The 20,719-nt window shown below is 40.1% G+C and overlaps 1 protein-coding gene across 1 annotated transcript in view; it reads right to left on the bottom strand.

The window, feature by feature from the left end:
* TRPC3 (transient receptor potential cation channel subfamily C member 3) overlaps positions 1–20,719 on the bottom strand; it is an 81,776-nt gene that overhangs the window by 11,702 nt on the left and 49,355 nt on the right. Inside the window, exons 6-10 of the mRNA XM_004594542.3 lie at positions 19,766–19,999; positions 16,709–16,973; positions 11,134–11,329; positions 9,755–9,964; positions 6,570–6,653 (exon numbers count right to left, since the gene is read on the bottom strand). Of these exons, the coding sequence (XP_004594599.2) occupies positions 6,570–6,653; positions 9,755–9,964; positions 11,134–11,329; positions 16,709–16,973; positions 19,766–19,999 (989 nt within the window). The remainder of the gene's footprint in view (positions 1–6,569; positions 6,654–9,754; positions 9,965–11,133; positions 11,330–16,708; positions 16,974–19,765; positions 20,000–20,719) is intronic.

The following is a 20,719-nucleotide window of genomic DNA, read 5'->3' as shown; positions in this document are numbered from 1 at the left end:
CTATTTTCACGCAAGTCATTATGAGATTGCCTGACAAATTACCTTACACAATCCCTGAATAAACATCTGTGATTCAGAGTCTGGTACTTTTTCCAGACAGCTAGTTGAATCCATTTTTGGACAGCTGTAGCTGTTAGAAAACAACCTCTGTGTATTGAGCACAAATCTGCCTGCTGTTAACTTCTAACCTCTGTTCCAAGTTACGCTGTGCAGAGCAAGAGAATTATTTGCTGCTGTTACCACTTGAATGAATTTCAAACACTCCCTCTTCCAGGTTCCCATCCCATTTCATTTAATTTTAGTCATTTATTTATATTCCGGATATAGGCATACTATACTACTAAATCGTATTGCAGTGTTACGTGAATGCCGGCCTACTTCTTTCTTTTCTTTCCTTCTTCCTCACTTAAACATTTACCCTCCTTTTTAATTTTTAAAAAAGATTTATTTTATTTAAAAGGAAGATTTTTTTTTTTATTTGAGAGAGGCGAGATACAGCAGATCTTCCATGTGCTGGCTCACTCAAATGGTCACAATGGTGAGAGCTGAACTGCTCTGAAGCTGGGAGCCAGGAGGAGCCTCCTCCAGGTCTCCCACATGGGAAGAGGATCCCAAGGACTTGGACCACCTTCCTTTGCTTTCTCAGTGTTGTGTGTGTGTGTGTGTGGGGGTGACACAAAAGACAATAGCAATCTCGATTCTTGTCTCACATGGAAGAGAATTTTCATGTGAACATTTTCAGTGTGTAAAGCGAGATTTATTTAAGAAAGAGATCTCCTGCCATTGTGACAGGAGGGGGCTCCAAGGGAGGAAAGCCCTTCAACACTGCCCTTCTTCTCCAGAGGAGGGATTCTTGAAGTCATGGCCTGTAGCTTCAGGTCACAAAATCAAATGCCCAGCTCTTCCCAGACTGAATTTTCAATGCCAAATTCATGTGTTGAAATTCCGAAACCCTATGTGAAGGTATTAGGAGGTGATTAGGTCATGAACGGGATCAGTATCTTTAATAAGAGATCTCAGGGAGCAGGCCTCTACCTGACACTAAGTCACTGGCACCTTGATTTTAGACTTCAAGTCTCCAAAACTGTAATATAACAAAGATACTGTTAAAGAAAAAATGAGAACACATGTGTATGATTTGGACAAGATATGGCTTCTAAACTCATGTGATGTTCAACCCAAAGTCACACAAGTTGGTAGTACAAAGAAGGTGGAAACCCAATTATGGTGACTGGGTCTGAGGACTCACACACAGCTGGCTCATCCTTGGGGGTGTGCATCAGGAGGCAGTCTGGGGAAAAGCCATTTTCTCTGCTTCCTGGTCCACGAGGTGATGGCTTATTCTCATATGCTCTGCTATTGCCATCGTCTACCCTACCAGATCACCCAATCGAAGGGGCCCACTCAATCTTGGACTATCAACTTGCAAAACCCAGAGGTAAACATAAACCTAAGCAGTTTCTCTTGGTACCTTGTTCTGGTTTTGAAAGGCTGACTAATTAAACCTAAGACTTATTTTATAAACATATTACCATATTTAACATGCAAGTCAAAGTCATGTCTTTCAGATAAGATCCAAAAGGAAGTCAAAGAGGACGAGGTACTATGGCATAGTGGCTGGCTTAAGCCATGTCTTGGGTTGCCTGCATCCCATACACTGTGCTGGGACCAAGTCTTGCCGCTGTCTTCAATAGAGCTTCCTGTTAATGCACCAGGGGCAGCGGATGATGGCCCAGCACTTGGATTCCTTCCACCCATGTGGAAGACCTGGATTGATTTTTGGATTCTTAATATCACTCTGGCCCAGCTCTGGTGGTTGCAGGCCTTTGGGGAGAGAACTAGCAGGTGGAAGATCACTTTCTCTGCTATCTCAAATAAATAAAATGAAAAAGAAACATTTTTCTAAAAGAGAAGGAAAATGTGGTGAGCCAAAGAGGGGAGACATATAAGTTGATAAATTTTGCAAAGAGGAGAGGAAAAAGCAAAGAAATAAAAAGTAAAGTAGAGCCTGATGCAGTAGCCTAGCAGCTAAAGTCCTCATCTTGCATGTGCCAGAATCCCATATGGGCACCAGTTCGTGTCCTGGCTGTTCCACTTCCCAACCAGCTCCTTGCTTGTGGCCTGGGAAAACGGTCGAAGACGGCCCAAAGTTTTGGGACCCTGCACCTGTGTGGAAGACCCAGAAGAAGCTCCAGGCTCCTGGCTTCAGATCAGTTTAGTTCTGGCTATTGTGGCCACTTGGGGAGTGAATCAGTAGATGGAAGATCTTTCTCTGACTCTCCTTCTCTGTAAATCTGTTCTTCCAATTAAAAAAAAAACTTAAAAAAAATAAATTAGAAGGAGCACAAATGATAACAGACAAAAATAAAACAGATTCTGACAAAAAAGGAGTTAAAAAAGGAAATGGATGAAAAATTCAAAAGGAACAGAAACAAAGTGGTAGCTAGGAGAGACATCAATTGGTGCCTTTGAGGAAGAGACACCGAATAATGGAGCAGAAAAAAAAATTTCAAGATAAATTTGTTATAAATAAAATAAAATTAAATGTACATAGTAAAGGCCATGCTGTGTGCCAGGAAAAACTAATGCAGTTCCATCCACAGAGCCATCACTAGCCAGTTATTGGATTTATAAGATAAAGAAAACTTGGGGCAGTCAAATCAACACCTCAGGTCATTTATATGAGGAAAACAGACTGGTCTCAAACTCTACACTATCAACATTCCGTTCCAGCTAGACAGTATAACAGTGTCTACAAACATATTTTTTAAATCTGGATTTTATAGCTAGCAAATGTATTATTTAGAAAGTAGAAACTGGTTTAGAAATAACACCAACGACAAAGTATCTATGAGCTCTTCTTGAAGAAACTACAAGAAACTTAAACTGACAGAGATTAATGGAGAATTATGGCAAAAAGAAACCAGTGGTGAACGCTGATTCTGTTTAACTGTGTGAATTGCACCAAACAAACGTGGGTTACAATCTTGACCACCGTAGTCAAGAGGATCAGAATACACCATCATAAAATACGTCACTTTGACATAAGGATTATTTTAGCCATACAGCAACTAAAAATCACCAAATACAGAAAGGGTTCTCTGCCTTCTCCCATCTCCCTAAAAGGGGAGCATAAATTTTCCGTCATGAAGGCCTTCTCTCCTCCCTCACACCAGATGGAGGAAAAACAACCACTGTCATTGGCAACAGAAAGTTGGCACCAAGATGGGTCTGCATAAACAAACCTTATGAATGTAACTTTTCCACTAATTTCTTCCATACATTTACCCTTCTGAAGTTTATTGCTCCTAGTTATTCATGCCCCTTTTCTTACGTGTTCTTCCTTCTCCATAACTTTATCCCCCTTTGTTACGGCAGTAAGTCCCAAACTACAACCATCTTTTTCAGCTATTCATCACTGAATTCTCCCAATGGGCACTGTACATTTATCTCTGATCTTTCCCTCCTGGTTAGACTCTTTGCTTTTAAGAATGTTGTTTGAAAGACAGAACAATTGAGAGAAAGGGAAAAACAGACAACTCATCTTTTCTTATTTTGATTGGCAGGCCTAGGTACTAAAGTAAGAGAGTAGAGGAAAATATTTTTCAAGTCAGAAGGACACAACTATACCTGAAGGCATAAGGGTAAGCACCAAGAAAAGTGACACAACTTATATCAAGGAGAGACCAACAACTTTTTCCCCCAGGTTTTCAGTCTGGCAGACAGCTAACTGAAGTTAGAACTTTTTCTGCAGCCTCCATGGCACATAAAAAGCTTGTGCAACTTTACAGAAGTTCTTTATCAGGCAGGAACTTTCCTTCATGTCACCACAATAGCCAGCCCAGTACATTTCTTGAACCACAAGATAATGTTAGGCTGAAAGGCACACATGACAGGTATATAGAAAAGGCCACCTCCCCGACATTGTTCAGGACATACTAGGGGCTCTGGGACGACCAGCTCCTATCTTTCTAACATGACAGAGAATTGAACTTCTGCTTTCCTTTAGCATTTTAGTGGTTTTGAATGTGCTGTACCATGATAATTCCAATTAATATGAGAAATCTAAAGACAACTTTAAGATGATGCTGAGTAGACAAAGGAGGATCTGAACTGAAGAAAAGGTATTCTGTTCTTAAAGAAGAAAACAAAGGAGCTGTGTAGTTGTGTAGCAAGATAATTCTCTACCCATGGCACCAACATCCAACATAGGATCTGGTTTGAGTCCCAACTGCTCCACTTCTTTTTTTTTTTTTTTTTAAAGATTTATTTATTATTATTGGAAAGCCAGATACACATAGAGAAGGAGAGACAGAGAGGAAGATCTTCCATCTGATGATTCACTCCCCAAGTGAGCCGCAATGGCCGGTGCTGTGCCGATCCGAAGCCGGGAACCTGGAACCTCTTCCAGGTCTCCCACGCGGGGGTAGGGTCCCAAAGCTTTGGGCCGTCCTCGACTGCTTTCCCAGGCCACAAGCAGAGAGCTGGATGGGAAGTGGAGCTGCCGGGATTAGAACCGGCGCCCATATGGGATGCCGGAGCGTTCAAGGCGAGGACTTTAGCTGCTAGGCCACGCCGCCGGGCCCCCAACTGCTCTACTTCTGATCCAGTTATGTGCTGATGGCTTGGGAAAGTAGCAGAGTATGGCCCAAGCTCTTGGGCCCCTGGACCCATACGGGAGACCCAGAGGAAGCTTTTGGATATATTCTATTTGAATAAAATATTTTCCAGATAGGAATTGAATGTATAAAAAATATGAGTTAACATTGTTATATAAACACACGTGGGAGAAGATCTTTCCAAATAGGACAGGAAATTTGAAGCTACAAAAAGATTTTTTTCAGAGTCAGTTTTGTGGCATAGCAAGTTAAGCCTCTGCCTGTGATGCTCTCATTTCACATGAGTGTTTGCCTGAGTCTAGGGTGCTCCACTTCTGATCCATCTCCCTGCTAATGCACCTGGGAAAGCAGCAGACGACGGCTCAAATGTTTTGGCACCTGTTCTCATGTGGGAGATCCAGTCGAAGCTCTGGGCTCCTGGCTTCTACCTGGGTAAGTCCTGGTCACTGCTGGCATTGGATATTTGTAGAGTGAACCAATGAATATTGGAACCAGATGGAAGATTCTGTGTGTGTCTTTACTCCTCTGTAACTCCTTCAAATAAATGTTTAAAAATCTTTAGCTACCTGCAACTATGGTGTGTATTCTAGTCCCGATCCCTCCATTTCCAATATAGTTTCCTGCTAATATATCTGGGAAAATAGTGGAAGATGGCCGAAGTGCTTGGCTCCCTATACCCATGCAGGAAACCAAGAGGAAGCTCTTGATTTCAGCCTAGCCCAACACTGGCATTGAGGCCACTTGGGGAGCAAACCAGCTGATAGGAGATCTCTGTTTCTCCATCCATCCTCTGTAACTCTGCCTTTCAAGTAAATAGACAAAAATCTTAAAAATAATTAATTACACAAAATAAAAAGTTCTGGGTAGTAATACACAATTCATAAAAGTCAAAAATTGTATGAGAAACTGATGAAAAGATTCCCAATTCATATCACAAGGGATGAAAGATTTGGTCAAGTTCATCCATGATAAAAAAATGCAAAGTAAAACCAGTTTCGCCTATCTGGCTAATATGAGAACATTTGGTAATATACTGTTAGTAAAGCAAGCAGGAAATGGGCACTCCCATACATTTACTGTAAGAGTGTTAACTGATGGGACAAGTGCCATGGTGTACCAAGCTAAGCCTCTGCCTTTGGCGCAAGTATCCCATATGGGTGCCAGTTTCGGTCTTGGCCGCTCCACTTCTAATTCATCTTCCTACCACTGATCTTGGAAAACAGTGATGGAAGGCCCAAGTTCCTGGGTTCATGCACCTACACAGCAGATCCAGAAGACTCTCCTGGCTTCAGATCAGCCTCGCTCAGGCTCTCGTGGCTACTGTGGGAGAGAACCAGCAGATGGAAGATCTGTCTTTTTCTGTCTCTGCTTCTCACTCTGTAACTTCACCTTTTAAAGGAAAATAAATCTTACTGATGCAAAATCAGTTTGATCATGTTTAAAAAATTAAAATGTACTATCCTACCAGAGAATAATGTATATTTGAAATGTGAAAGATACAAGGGTACTTACTATAGTATTTATCGCTTGGAATAGATAAATACGGGCACTATGCTCTGTTCTTTTAAGGATTTTTTTTCTTTGAAAGGGTTACAGATAGAAGGGAAGAGAAATTTCCTGTTCACTGGTTTGCTACCAAAATTGCCCTAACTAGGAGCCTAGATGAAGTTCCTTTTCCAGTTAAAAGTACATAAAACATTTCTTTGGCAGTTGTAGCAACACTTTGCTTTCAACATTGCAAAAGGAAATCTTCAGTTTAAAAAAAGTAAAGGACTTGGACTCTGATTTCTAAAGTATCCCCCTGCTAACAGTTTTCTCATTTTCTCTGTTCTGTACCATCCTTATGGCAGAGTGAATGATACAACTCTATTCACTGTGCACACACACACACACACACACTGAGACACAAATGGAATCACATACAAGAAGGTATGTCCAATGAATGCTTACCTGATAACGTGTTGGCTGATTGAGAATGCTGTTAAAACTGTGTGATTCAAAAACTCTTGAGTTAGACTGAGTGAAGAGGTTTAACTAGGAAAAAATACAATCAACCTAGTAAATTAGAATACATTTATTTGGAATAAAAATATAATCCAGTTTATTCTCTCTGATAACATTTCCGGAGTCAACATTTCCAAGGAACACTTTCTGGAAGATGGATTTTGTAAGTGACTTACTGTATTCTGGAAGGCAAAAACTAATGTGAGCAATATGCTCTCATTCATTGAAATACTGACATGATATACTGAAACAGGACTGTTTAACTGAATGTATTTTACAAAGATGGCTCACACTAGACAAAATTTTTCCTGAGGGTCTTGAATACTTTATACAAATGTGTTCATGGCATCGAGAAGGCAAAGTTTATAGAGGCATTCCAGGTGACTCCTGAGGCCACGTTCCTCTCTTAAATTTGAACAGAAATTCAGATGGAATTATCTGGTATTTTGCAGCCTTAAAATGTTAGCCAAAAATAACAGGTCTTCCCAGGCATTTTGGTCTCACATCAAGTCAGGCTCATAGCTTTGGTGAGAAACGGGTTAAAGGGCTTTGATTTTTTTCCTCTCCCTTTCTCTTTTTAAAGCGTTTAGCTTTTAAACGAGCAACAGCAGAAGGCAAGGGAAACACACAGGTATTGTCTATGCTTCCAGCACATGTATAAGCAAGGCCCACTTCTGATTCCTGCACCAGCTGCCTTCGGCAAGATGTTATTCAAAGGTGGAGTCCCCACCCTACAAGATGTATTTACCCACCACCTGACTCCTCACCATTATTGCTCTGTATACTATACAGAGAGGGATGCTAGGGAGGAAGGGAGTGGCACTGGTATGCAAACACCCTCCTGATTCTGCTTTTGTGCCAAAAAAATTTCCTCTAACTAAAGGAAATTCTCCCATTTGCCACTGGAGGTCAGTGCTGGCTGCTGACTGGGGTTAGCAGTACAGGTTAGCGAGGAAGTTTTCTTGGGGCTCTTTTTTCTAAAAAAGAGAAACAAAAAAACGTAATTTATCCAACGTTGGACTAAATTCAGTATGCAAAGAATAGTTCTAGGAACATTTAAATAGCTCTGTGCAATTTTATTAAGAAAATAAAAATGTTCGTTTTAACCAGGACACAAAGAGCACGTTCCAAGACGTCTGCGCTCCACTTCCCTTCCTTTCCAGTGTCCTCCCTGAGAAAAGGTATCATTCTTGCCAAGGGTGAGACCAAGGCAGAAGGGAAAACACAGCATGAAACGCTACCGATTCCTGCAAGTAAGCTGAGTTCCCGCTAGGGGGCTCTCGGTAGCCACAGCAACTCAGAGTTGCTCATCCCAGCTGGTAAGTCCTTTGGGTTTTTGGTTTGTTTTTTTTCCAGCAGGAGTTTCAGTGTCTCTACTTTATGAGATTTGTTCCCTTTAGGAAGCAAGCTCTGGGAATATTCTCCCGAATGCAAGAACTGAAAGCCCACACACCGAAGAGGCATCCTTCTTAATAAGAAAGCCTCAGTTAATAAATCCCAGAACTGTGTTCTTTCTTAAAAAAAAAAAAAAAAATCAACTTCAGCAGTTAACAGAAGGTGCCCAGGATGACAATTTAAGCCTGGTCCTTTTAATGACTAGCTACCCTGTGGGAAGAACGAGGTAGGAGCCTAGCCTAGCCTAATTTAAGCTCTCAGCTGAAAGGGCAGCCAAGTGCCACAGAAGAGCTGTGAGTTTGATGGTAGCACATTTGACTTGCACATCCTCCCCAAAGCACTGGTTAACTCATGAGACCCTGTATAAATGAGTTCTTTAAAGGGTCTCAGTTGTCTTACCTATACAATGGGATTAGTGGTCATACCTACTTCACCGTGTTGCATGAGGTTCAAATGAGCAACAAAACACTTTATAAACTGTGAATAGGGAAGGGTACTGATATTTGTAGAGGTTGGAACTTCGACATCTCACAATAATCCTCACTATATTCTGCCCAGTTTTCTTTTTCAGTTCAGACAACTAAAGCTCAGAATGGTGAATGAGTTACCTGTAAAACTTGCTTGTAAGTTTTATGAAGCAGAGTTCAAGCCCAGGTCTAATGCCAAGATCCTGTTCCTTACATAATACTGTTTCTTACTGTATATATATTTTAAATCATGGAATATTACAGTCAATCATTATACTGTAATCAAAAAGCATTAAGGGCCCACAGTAAGGTCAAGTAAGTTTTTGAAAAGATTTGAATACTCACTTTCATAATGAATAAATGGTCCAGGGTTCGTTCACATTTTGGAAGTTATTATATATCTTAAAATGTGAGAAATTAAATTGTATCCAATCCCTTCCCCCAAGTTTTAACCAAGAAAAAATATCCACCTCTGCTTAAGAAAGCCTATATTTTATGGAGATATCGTTAACGTCTTGTGGGCTTCTAGATTATTCCAGCTACAGACCATTTTCTCAATTTTAGGCAAGACCCATTTGCCCCATCTGCATTGTTCCCCATGATTTGAGGTTTGACTATAACTTCGGCTTTTATGCCAATTCTATCTTTGAAAATTAACTACATGGAATTAAAGTGCCATGCTGTAATGCTATAACTCATCTTCTTTGTTAAACTGTGACTCAGCTGGGACAGCTCAGGGGCAAACCATCCATGCTATTAAAGGAGGTATTTATGGTTGCCTGGGGAGGTTGCTCTTAGGCCTGTGTCCATTTTATGATACTAGAACAAAAAGCATTATTTAGTGCAGTTAAGTATTCCTTACCAAAAAAAAGGGGGGGGGGGAAGGGACACAGTGGTGGACATATATGCCAAGAAGAAATCTGAAGTTAAAGTGATTTAACTTCAGAATAACAGTTGAGAAACATGGAGCACACAAAAAGAAAGCATTTACTAACAATAAATTTTCTGTTTACTTTTAACAAGTTAAAGAACTTTTGTTTTAATCTGGTAGCTTACATCAAGTTCTGATCAAAAACAGGGTATAGACTAAGGGACTTGTTAAAAAATTATGCTGATACTGACTATTTGTCTGTGAAAGACTCTGGAATGAGTGGTTACTCAGAACATCTTCTAGGCTCACACATAAAAACTGCTGAACAAACATTCAAAGACAAGCAGAAAAAGACAAAAACATCTATTTTAAGGTTTCGATAAGGTTTTGATACCTACCCTGGACTTCGAGTTACCCATTCCCATTTCTAGATCCTTCTGCAGCCTTCTCCTTCTGCATTTAGAAAAGTTAATGATCCTCATGAAGAAATAAACAAACGACTTTGGACTAGGAACTAGGCTGAAGGGTGGAGGTAAGGTTTTCCCATCATCGAAATAGGACAACCAAAGTTTGGAACGGGCAAACTTCCACTCCACATCGCTGTCATCCTAAGTCACAAAGACAGAAAAGATGTACCTGGTTTTAAAAATTAAGTATTCCAGTAACTGATACCAATAGGTTCTTAAGTGAATCGACACTCATTTTTGAAATACGTGGCCCCGTGAGCACTGAAATTTAACCAGAATTTCCTGAGCATTATGCAAAAACAAAATACAAGGAAAAAAAAAGACAAGAAAAATCAAAGCCAAAGAAGGAAGAGGTGGTTATTTCCCGCCCCCTCAACCCACAACTCTCATCAATTCTGCACATTCGGGTATAGTTTTACACTCCACCCACCCTCCGTTCTCTCCTAGACTCAATTAAGCAAGGTTGCAGTGTGGTAAGGACAAGGGAAAAAAGAAAAGACGTCAAGGCTTCTTGAAGTTTTTGTGGTTGCCTCATGTTCTTAAATGTCTCATTAGTGTCTCGGCAGCTGAGAGCTGTTTCCTAACTCTTTCCGTTCTCAGCGCAGTTCTACACCCATGACCATGGACACTCTAACGGACAGAAGAAATTAGTGCAGTATGCAAGTAGAGGAACCTGGTCGACTCAGTTCACACAGCCCAGACTGCCGTTACCACAGTAAGTAGGCCTTCAGCTTGCTGAAGTTCTCATGCATGGAGGACCTAATTCCCGTTTTAAGAACACTGTGTTACGAGTTTCTGAGGCACTCACAGAGATTCAGTAGTGTTCAAAAACGGCATGCACTAAAAAGATTTTGCACACTAAACTGGAGGACACAAAGTGTATATACAATAATGAATAGCACCAGATGAAATCCACAAAATGAAAAATAGATGCCTAGAACACTATAAATTCCTACTTGCTAAAGGTTTGCCAGCTATCTAAAGTTTGTTCCCCAAGGAAGAAAGGTGAGCTGCTAACCTAGGAGAGAATACTTTTCCCCTGGTCAATACTTCTTTTAGATACTAATTTCAAAACCTCCAAGCTATACCCTGAATGAAGGCAGTGTGGTGATAAATTCACGGAGACCTCTGCTATTCTCCTAGAACACTCTGGAAAATGTGTGATCACCTATACAGGTGGAAAACACAGGAGGGTCCAAGTTGTCCACTTGGAGGTAAACCTGTTTGAAATGTGAGCAAGAGATCCACCACAGGGCACTGAGGCAGACACAACATGCCTTCACAATGGGGTGGCAAGGAGACAGACTTACCTCAATTTCTTGATAGGAGCTGTTAATCATTGCAATTAGCATATTGAGTAAAACCACCACCATAGTCACATTGTATATTCCATACAGAACATATCCAATATTCTCTATGAATTTGTGATCATATTTGAGCACAACAGAAGTCACTTCAGACAACCCAAATATTGACCAAAACAAAGTCTTGAAACTTTCTTCTACACTGTTGGAAAAATAAGATGCACAGTAAGTCTTAGTAGTAAAAGATCAAAATTAAAAGCAAGTCATAATCTGATATTATATAGATGTAAAACACCATCATAATAAACTCTTTAAGAGAAGAATGGTCTTGTTATGCTGCTTAATAGAAATTATTCTCCTCGGTTTCCAGGAACTGGTGATGAAATGGGACCAATGCCTAGCTTTTTTATGCATAAAGATTTATTTTTTCCCCTTGATATAGATTTACATGCATAGAAACCAATGCCTAGCTTTCATGATGTTATCATCAAGTGAAAACCCTGTGAACTGAGCAGGGAAAAGCTGAAGTCATGTCATGACACTCCTTTCATCCATGGTGAAAATTTGTAGTTTGACTTTTTTTGGTGGTTTAGAAATTTAAGTCTGGTTTTCTGCAGTAGATTAGGGTTGGGACTCAAGTTATATTTCTACTTTTAAAAACTACATATGAACACATTTATTGTAGCATCATTTGCAATGAAATCATTTGCATCTAGAAGGAAGATAATGTAAACAAGTATCAACAGGAAACAGGCTGAACAATTTGGTATTCTGCATAAGGGATGTCATGATATCGCTGAGGGTGGGGAATCAGGTAGAGAATGAAACAGATCTATCTTCAGGAATGTTTAGAAAATAAAATCCAAGATTGAGTAAAAATGAGATATGGTAAATATGAAATAGTCTATCACCTCAATAAGAAAAAGGGTGCATAAATCCTTATATTCTTGTTTATGAAAAAAAAGTCTCTGAGAGTATCCAAAAGAAGCCATTTCCTTTGGAATCAGAGAAGACCTAGACACTGGAGAACCTGTGTGGGAAAAGGTTGACACAGCTAAATGTCCAGTGTCTTAAACACAAGCCTTGCACCGTAACTGCCTCTCTACCTGAATTTTTATCACTGGAATGGATAATCACCCCTTGGGCAGTCATCCCTTGCTGATCATGAACTTCTGGGATCTTCACAGATACCACAATGCTCAGATATTCAAGTCCTTTCTGTAACATAACACATAATTTGCATATACCTATGCATATTCTCTTGTGAACTTCAAGTCATCTCTAGGTTACTTGTAATATTTAATACAGTACAATGTCTGTGAAAATAATGATTGTATATTTAAGGAACAATGACAACAAGGATGGCTATACCTCCTCAGAGCAGATGTAAATTTTTCCCCAATATTTTTGTTCCATAGTTGGCTGAATCACAAATGTAATCCTACAGTTACCGAGGGCCAACTGTATTAGAGCTAATGTTTGACAGGTACTACATTAGAAATAATGTTTAACTGTAACTGAAGAGGTTACACAGAATGGAAGATTTCTATTCATTCCCCTTAATTTACATAGTCTACTTACTGTTCCACCTTGATAATTACCATTTAGGCCCTCACCACACTTTTGTCCTTCAGTGATTTTTTTTAGCATCATGTATTTACTTACTGAGTTGTCATCATTGATATGTGAATAAGTAGTCCTTAAACTAAACAGCTTTACACAATTATAAAGAAGGGTTCAAAAACAACCATTTTATGGCCTGGCACAGTGGTCTAGCAGCTAAAATCCTCACCTTGAATGCACCAGGATCCCATATGGGCTCCAGTTCTAATCCCGGCGGTCCCGCTTCCCATCTAGCTCCCTGCTTTGGCGTAGGAAAGCAGTTGAAGACGGCCCAAAGCCTTAGGACCCTGCACCCACGTTGGAGACCTGGAGGAAATTCCTGGCTCCTGGCTTCGGATTGGCTCAGCTCTGGCCGTTGAGGTCACTTGGGGAGTGAATCAACGGATGGAAGATCTTCCTCTCTGTCTCTCCTCCTCTCTATATATCTGACTATGCAATAAAAATAAAATAAATCTTTTTAAAAAAACAACCTTTATCCAGAGAAAGACATATGAAAAAAACTTATGCATTTCTTGTAACTGATTCCAAATAACAAGTTCTGAAGTTTTATCGGTTTAAATACTAGTTTACTTATTCCATTCACCTATTCAACATATATTTATGGAGTACCTATTCATTATACTCAAGAAGTTTTGCTAGATTCTTGGAGAAGATAATTGAGCAGGGAAATTTCCTATCATTATTCTCTATTATGAAACGTTATTATGTGATGTAATACTAATGGGCATACATGCAGATAAAGACCATGAAAAATTACAATCTCTTTTTCTTGCCATTGATTTCACCTGCCACCTCTCTTTAAGCCTACATGGAGTAGATGAGTAGGGAAAGTTGGATCGTCAAAACAGAAAAGAAACTGGCAGCTCTGGGTCCCTACTGTGGGCAAGAGGTTTTATATAACTTGCCTTACATAATTCGCACAATGACCTTATTTAAACCTTGTTGCGCTTATTTTAAAAAGAAGGAAGCCGACACAGCAAAATTCCCAGTGACTTAACTAAATGCCTGAGCTGGGAAACAGCAGAGATTGAATTCAAATCTAGGTTTGACTGATTTCCTGGCCTCTGTTCTTCCCACTACATTGAAACGGTAAAGAAATGTAATGGAAAACACCAGTTACAGTGTTAAAAGGAGTAAAGGCCGGAGTGGTTTGTGTACAGAATCTGTCTTTTCCCTACTGGCTCAAACAGATTTTTTCTTCTTTACTACAATCAAGTGACTTTCAGGTTCCTTTTACCTCTAAGTCTTGCTCTTCATTTTAGAATAATTTAGATGCCAGCAAGTGCTTCATATGCTGCCTTAGCCTTATTGAAGTGGTCATTTGTTTCCAGTGGGAGCATAACGGAGAACAAGGGAGTAACTAGAAGGTACTTTATGACATCCCAACTTGGAAAGACTGTCATACAGAAAGAGGCTCCTCCCCTCTCCAGGCAACACAAACCACTGAGTGACGAAGGACCTCTCAGCCTGCGTGTTTCCATGCTGAGGATCCAGAAGGGCACAATGACTTCGGAAGCTTAACTGGAGACTTGTGGAGAAAGTGAATCTGCAGTGTAGAAAGCACCACTGCCAGGGGAAGGAAGGAAATGCGATTACCTTTCCAGGGACTGCAAATCAGTTCACTACAACTTCCCCTTGGTGAGCTTCCTGTGCTGCTGAATGGATACATGAAACTGATGCTTCTTTTGTTCAAAGGTTAGTATTGCTTACAGAATGATAAAACTAAATTTACTGTTATACACAAGATAAGAAGCATCCAAAATTAGAAATCTGTATTCCCATTTTCTTTTAAAATAGCCAGTTTCTGTTGATGTGCATTTTGGTTGTTCCCAAATTTTTGCAATTATTGATTGTGCTGCTATAAACATAGGGGTGCATGTTGGTTTCTCATGTAGCAAGTGTTTTGGATATATTCCTAGGAGTGCTATTGCTGGATCATATGGTATACAGATTTTCAGTAATGCCCATCAACAGAAGACTGGATAAGAAAGCTATGGTTCTTTTACTCCATGGAATACTACTCAGCTATTAAAAAAAATGAAATGCAGTTTTTTGTGGCCAAATGGGCCCAACTGGAAACCATTATGCTGAAGGATATGAGCCAATCCCAAAAGGTTAAATACCACATGTTTGCCTTAATATAAGATGAAAGGATGTCAATCCGGAAAATAGTACCCATATATTGTAATATTATTTTAACCTCAAACAGCCTGTATCTAATGCATTAAGATATTGTGATGTATTCAGTGAACATACAATTAATGTGAATCAGACTGCTTATGTTCTACATCAAAGAATTGTAAAACCTAATATACTTTTAGGACCCTAAGCTACTCGGAAATGGGGTGGAAGAACAGGGAAATCTTCCATCTCCTTAGAATGTGTGAGGAAGACATAAAGTATAACCTACTAGAAACATAACAGGTAATTCATAGACAACAGACTCGAATCAGCATTAAACAATAGTTAAATGACAAAGACATCTAGGGGGAATCAAGAGCGATCCTGACAACCTCTTAACAGGAGGTCATATGCACAGAGCTGGGCGACCCCAGAGTGGAGCAGGTGGACAGGAGGAGGCTTGTATCTCAACCCTGAAGACTCGGATCCTCACCAAGGACTATCAGTGTGGGCACCAAGGACTACATCCCAACAGACAAGGAGAACACGGGGAATTGGAGTGCCTTCGGAGGCCGAGAACTCCGAGGTCACCCAGCCCTGTTTGGATCTCCCACATGGGGTGGAAGAGGCCCAAATCCCTCCTCACAGGACCCAAGGTCATCGGAACAACAGCCAGGAGCCCTGAGAGATCTGCAGAAACAGAAAAACAGCAAATTTCCTTCGGGACTATGGAGAGCAGCTTCTTCTGGTCCTTACTTAGTTTCTGCTTTGGATTCCCACTCTCTCTTGCAATGACTCTCAGGATCGCCCCGGAGCCCCCCCAAAAATTTTTTTAAAAATAAAAATAAATAAATAAATAGGATAGTCAGAGAAATCCAAGGAAAGCTTAGAACCAAACAGGAAACAATCAGAGTGGATCCACATATACCTTACTAGATAGGGCACAAAGATTAATTACTCCTCACTAGGGTATGGAAGATTTCTCTGCACACCCCTCCTAAAACTGTTCTGTACCTGAAATGTTGACAAAGGCCTGGTTAGATTTATAAGCCAGTTTAAGACTACCCTAAAATCTATCAAGTTCAGCAAAATTATGCATCAACACAATAAACAGCTTAATACTGAAATGAAAACAGACACGAGACAGCTGAATAGTACCCTATAGCCACTTTAAGGTGTATAGCAGCCGGTGCTGAGTACAAAAATTGAAGGGTCAATGAAGTAATCACAGGAGGTGATTAAGAACTTGCACTGTTATAACATATTGATTATTCAATACTACATCAATTAATTCTATAATGCTGTAAATTGCTGTTGATGTTGTGCTGGGGCTTCTAATTGATCAGGACGATATTCTGCCAGCTCTTCCTTCAGACCAGAGAAGGTCTCCCTAAGAAACTGTTGAATTTATCTGGACAATAAGATGCTGGACTCTATGCTTGGTATATGATTGCAATGAAAGAATCTTGACTTAATTTGAACTGTAATACTGCAACAAGGTGGAGGAATCCACTATGGGGGGAGGGGAGGGGGAAGGGATAAGGGAATCCCAGAGCCTATGAATCTGTGTCACATAATGCAACGTAATTAAAAAAAATAGCCAGTTTCATCTGATTTTGTTTTTTTCCAAATTTTAATCTATTTTGTGGCCAAACATAAGGCACAACCAGAAGAACCTGCGGAGTATTACAGTCACATACAAGCACTGGTTCTGGTGGATTTTTTTTTTGCTATTAAAAAAATCTTCATTTAATTCACTGACAGTTTTCCTTTGCTTCATCTCAACTTATTTAAATGTCTCTTTATCAACAGCTTTTGAATAAGACGTTTTACTTACGTGGTAAAAGCAGGATTTACTTTAGCCCCAAGATAGTAAGAGTAAAGTATGAACATGCCAATCATAAAGGCCAGAAACACCATAATAAAAAGGACCATGAACTTGAAAATGTCCTTTACAGTCCTTCCAAGTGAGATCTGTAAGGGGCCAAAGCTCTCGTTTGCAGGCAGGATGTAAGCGATCCGAGAGAAGCTGAGCACAACTGCTATGGCGTAAAGGCCTTCCGATATGATCTGAGGGTCAGAAGGGAGCCACTTATCTCTAGCTGGAGAAAAGAGAGAAGGAGATTAAAAATGAAACTTATTCATTGCCAACCAGGCAAAGCAAATACCTGAAACAGGATCTGTATTGTAGGTGGGTGGTTATTATCCCAGTTGACACCACTCTATGTTTAGTGAACTGCCCAAGCCCGGTTTTTCATGTTCAGCAAGAAGTATGAATCTTACATTACTTTCCACATAGGAAACACTATTTTGGAGGCATTTGGCTGATTTCATGTTGAACAGAAAACAGAATAATATATAAAAGAGAAGGAAAGAGGTTAAAACACTTCATTAAACAAACAGTATTCAGGATGATAAATAGCTTACTGGACTGATTCATTCCCTCGGTTATAAGATTTATCTACCACTTATTTTGTCATCCTATAGGCATTACTGCAGCAAAAATTCTCTTCCACATTTTGTGGGGAAATTCGTTCATCAAATAGTGGATGCGAGTAAAATGTCATATGGTGAGGAGTGAAAATGTCACTGAATCACAGTGGTGTTGATCATGTGATATAACTTGCTCCCGGAAAATGGAAAATGCCACTTCACTATAAACATTTTGGATTTTGATTCTGAAAGAGAACTCATAGCAACACTTTTAAGGTCACTTATTAAGTGTGCAGCAAACCCATTTCTCTAACAGAAAAACTACATGGTTAATTTTGCACAAACTGGTCACTCCCAAAAGAATGGATGCATTATAGATATTGACAAACATCAACAAAAAATGAACTACATGCTGAAGATGTGTCAGACACTGCTTGTAATGACCCTATGTGGTCAATGTTATTATTATCATGTTTTAAAAGATGCTGAAATCAAGACTCAGAAAAGTGAAAAATTTGACCAAAACCATACATCCAGAAGCAGAGAGGCCTGAATTCACATCTCCCCCTCTAGAAAAGAGTCATTCAACGCACAAGAATAAAGTTAAATAAATAAGTTACAGGAAAAAGTCGAGAAATATCATGATCTAAATTTTTTCATTGCTGATGGTGACTTTCTTATTCAAATGAGTCTCCTTGATACACACAAATGTTTACTTTTGCTGACAAGAGATAATGTGTTTAAATTTCACAATGCATGATACTCACATATTTTCAGATGGAAGTCAAATCTTCTACAATGTCAGCATGCTCCCTGTACTCATCACAATGTAAGCCCTAATTGCAATTATAGAAATTCTTCACAATTAGACACCTCTAAACTCTGTGCCTTAGTATTCCAACCTGTAAAGTGAGGTTTGGAGAATCATGTCTTTCCCAGATTTAAGGTTTTTACAACTATGTGAAGATTTGCTAATTGCAACTTCTCAATTTGGCTTCCAGGAAAGGGAAGTTGATATTAGTTAACATGGCCTTGTGCTAGGCACACTGCCATCCATTCACACTGATATCAGCAGGGTCTCCCTGTTCTTCATGATCTAGAAGAGCGTGGGATGAACCTCTTTCCATGCCATAAGAAAAATACAATATATCCTCCCTGATGTTTCTGTGGGCTCTCCAAAGCTCACATTCTCAAGGTCATTTTAGTTCCTACTTCTGCCTTTTCTGAATTAATGTTCACTCAGCCTGCAGGGCAGTTTAGCACCTTTTTATCTTTTCTCTTCAAACCCCTGCTCTTAGGGACTCACCTTTATGTTAAGCAGTTTATCAAGCTATTTTTTCTCCCCAATTAAGACAGTCTCCTGCAGTAAGAGTTATTATGTTGTTAGCCTTGAAGACAATTTTATCCTATCTTGCACCATCTCCTTTTTATAGACATTGAAACTGAGGCACACACAACCAAGTTATCTTGAATGAAGTCAAATATCATAGCTTAGATATGAAGCCAGTTTGGCAGAGCTCTGAAGCTCTCTCTACTGTTCATAAACAGTCAACACTCCATTCACACTAAACGCACAATAGTCCCCATCTCACCGATAGTTCCACCTTTCACAGTGGAAAGGTGGCTTGAACATTTTTAAAACAGATTTATTTATTTGAAAGGCAGAGTTTACAGAGAAGGAGGGAAGGATGTAGAAAGGAGGAGACAGAGAGAGAGAGAGAGAGAGAGAGAGAGAGAGAGAGAGAGAGAGAAGGAAAGACTTACAGAGATAGATTTTTCTATCCATTGGTTCACTCCTCAAAAAACCAAAACAGCAGGAGCTGAGCCAGTTTGAAGGCAGGAGCCAGCAGTTTCTTTGAGTCTCCCACATAGGTACCAGGGCCTAAGGACTTGGACCATCTTCACTGCATTCTCAGAAACATTAGCAGGGAGCTGGATTGGAAGTGGAGCAGCCAGGACTGGAACCCACACCCTGTAAATGCACCCTCTTGGGAAAGCAGCAGAAGATGCTCTGCTTGAGCCCCTACATCCTTGTGGAAGATCTGGATAAAGCTCTTGGTTCCCGGCTTTGGCCTGGCCCATGCCAGGCAGTTGCAGCCACTTGTGAACCAATGGAGGCAAGATTCTTTTTCTCTCTAATTCTCTTTCTCTGTAACTCTGCCTCTCAAACAAACACAATTAATCTTAAAAAAAAAAAAAAAAAGAGTGGTGATGCTATCCTTTTTTCTTTTTTTACTGAAGGCTGTTACACCTGTCTTTACTGGTTACTGTTTAGCACTGTTAACCTCTTACAGTACCTAATGTAAACAACTAAACTTCATTATAGGTGTTTATGCCTAAGAAATAACATAGCACATTCAGAGTTTGTAACTACCCACAGTTTCAGGCATCCACTGGAGGCTCTAATGTGACTCTAATACCCTTCCTGAAACCTAAGCAGACCCTACAGCTAGCAACTTACCATAGGTGAAGTACTGAATCTCTGGAGGGAGGGTAACTTCACTGAGGTCACTCTCCTGGACATAGCTGTCCACATACTGCTGTGCTTTGGTTGCCTGCAGGAAAGCCAGAAATCTGGCCGTGAATGCAGCAATGAAGATAGAGAGCATCCCAAAGTCAAGCACGTTCCACAGCTGCAAGATGTATTCCCGAGGCCCTTCCAGCCACAGCTCCTTGCACTCAGACCACATCATTCCTGTTGCAACACACACACAGAGAGTTCAGGTGAGATCCGACAGCCCCTACGGAGAAGCTTTTATTTTGTCCAACCTCAAGTCACGTCTTTTAAATATCCCATAGGCAAAGGGCTTTAGTAGGTGCCTTAAAGCACTGACTGACTATGGGGTCATGGGGCTACTTGGAGTTAAATTCAAGAAATTGTGAAAAGGGATGGGTGAGGAGAGAGAGTGAAACAGAGATAGAAGAGGAGAAAATGGAAGAATTTCCACTAAGGGAATGATTACCTCACCAAGTTAGAATTGGGAGAAACTGGGTTCTATATTAGGTACTATAAACTGCATACTCATTGTGGAGAAGGGTAGAAGGGTGAGGTGTGGTGGGCAGAGGAAGAGGGAAAGCAATAAGCAAAGAAGGTTCTTCAGGTCAAAAGATTTCTGCCCCCATGAGATTTAGGAGGCAGAGGAGAAAAAAAAAGTACAAAGGAAAATAATAAAACTCTAGTAATTATTAAAGAAATAAGCCCTCCCATGAGAAACTGACTGTAAATTTCTGGTGAGGACATTTTCCCAATCATCCAGGAGCACTCCCATCATCCTGTATCCTCTCTCCTCATTTCTGCTAAATTTGGGGGGATGGAGAACATCATTTAGGGAAGAGGAATCCCTTAACCAGGAGGCTCTAGGACACTTGGAAGAAACTGGGAAAAAAAAGGTCATTCTGGGGAGAAGAACAATAT

The sequence above is a fragment of the Ochotona princeps genome, chromosome 7 (assembly GCF_030435755.1).
Source record: "Ochotona princeps isolate mOchPri1 chromosome 7, mOchPri1.hap1, whole genome shotgun sequence".
NCBI classification, from domain to species: domain Eukaryota; kingdom Metazoa; phylum Chordata; class Mammalia; order Lagomorpha; family Ochotonidae; genus Ochotona; species Ochotona princeps.
Note: the sequence above shows the minus strand (reverse complement) of the source record. Positions and strands in the feature narration are given on the sequence as shown.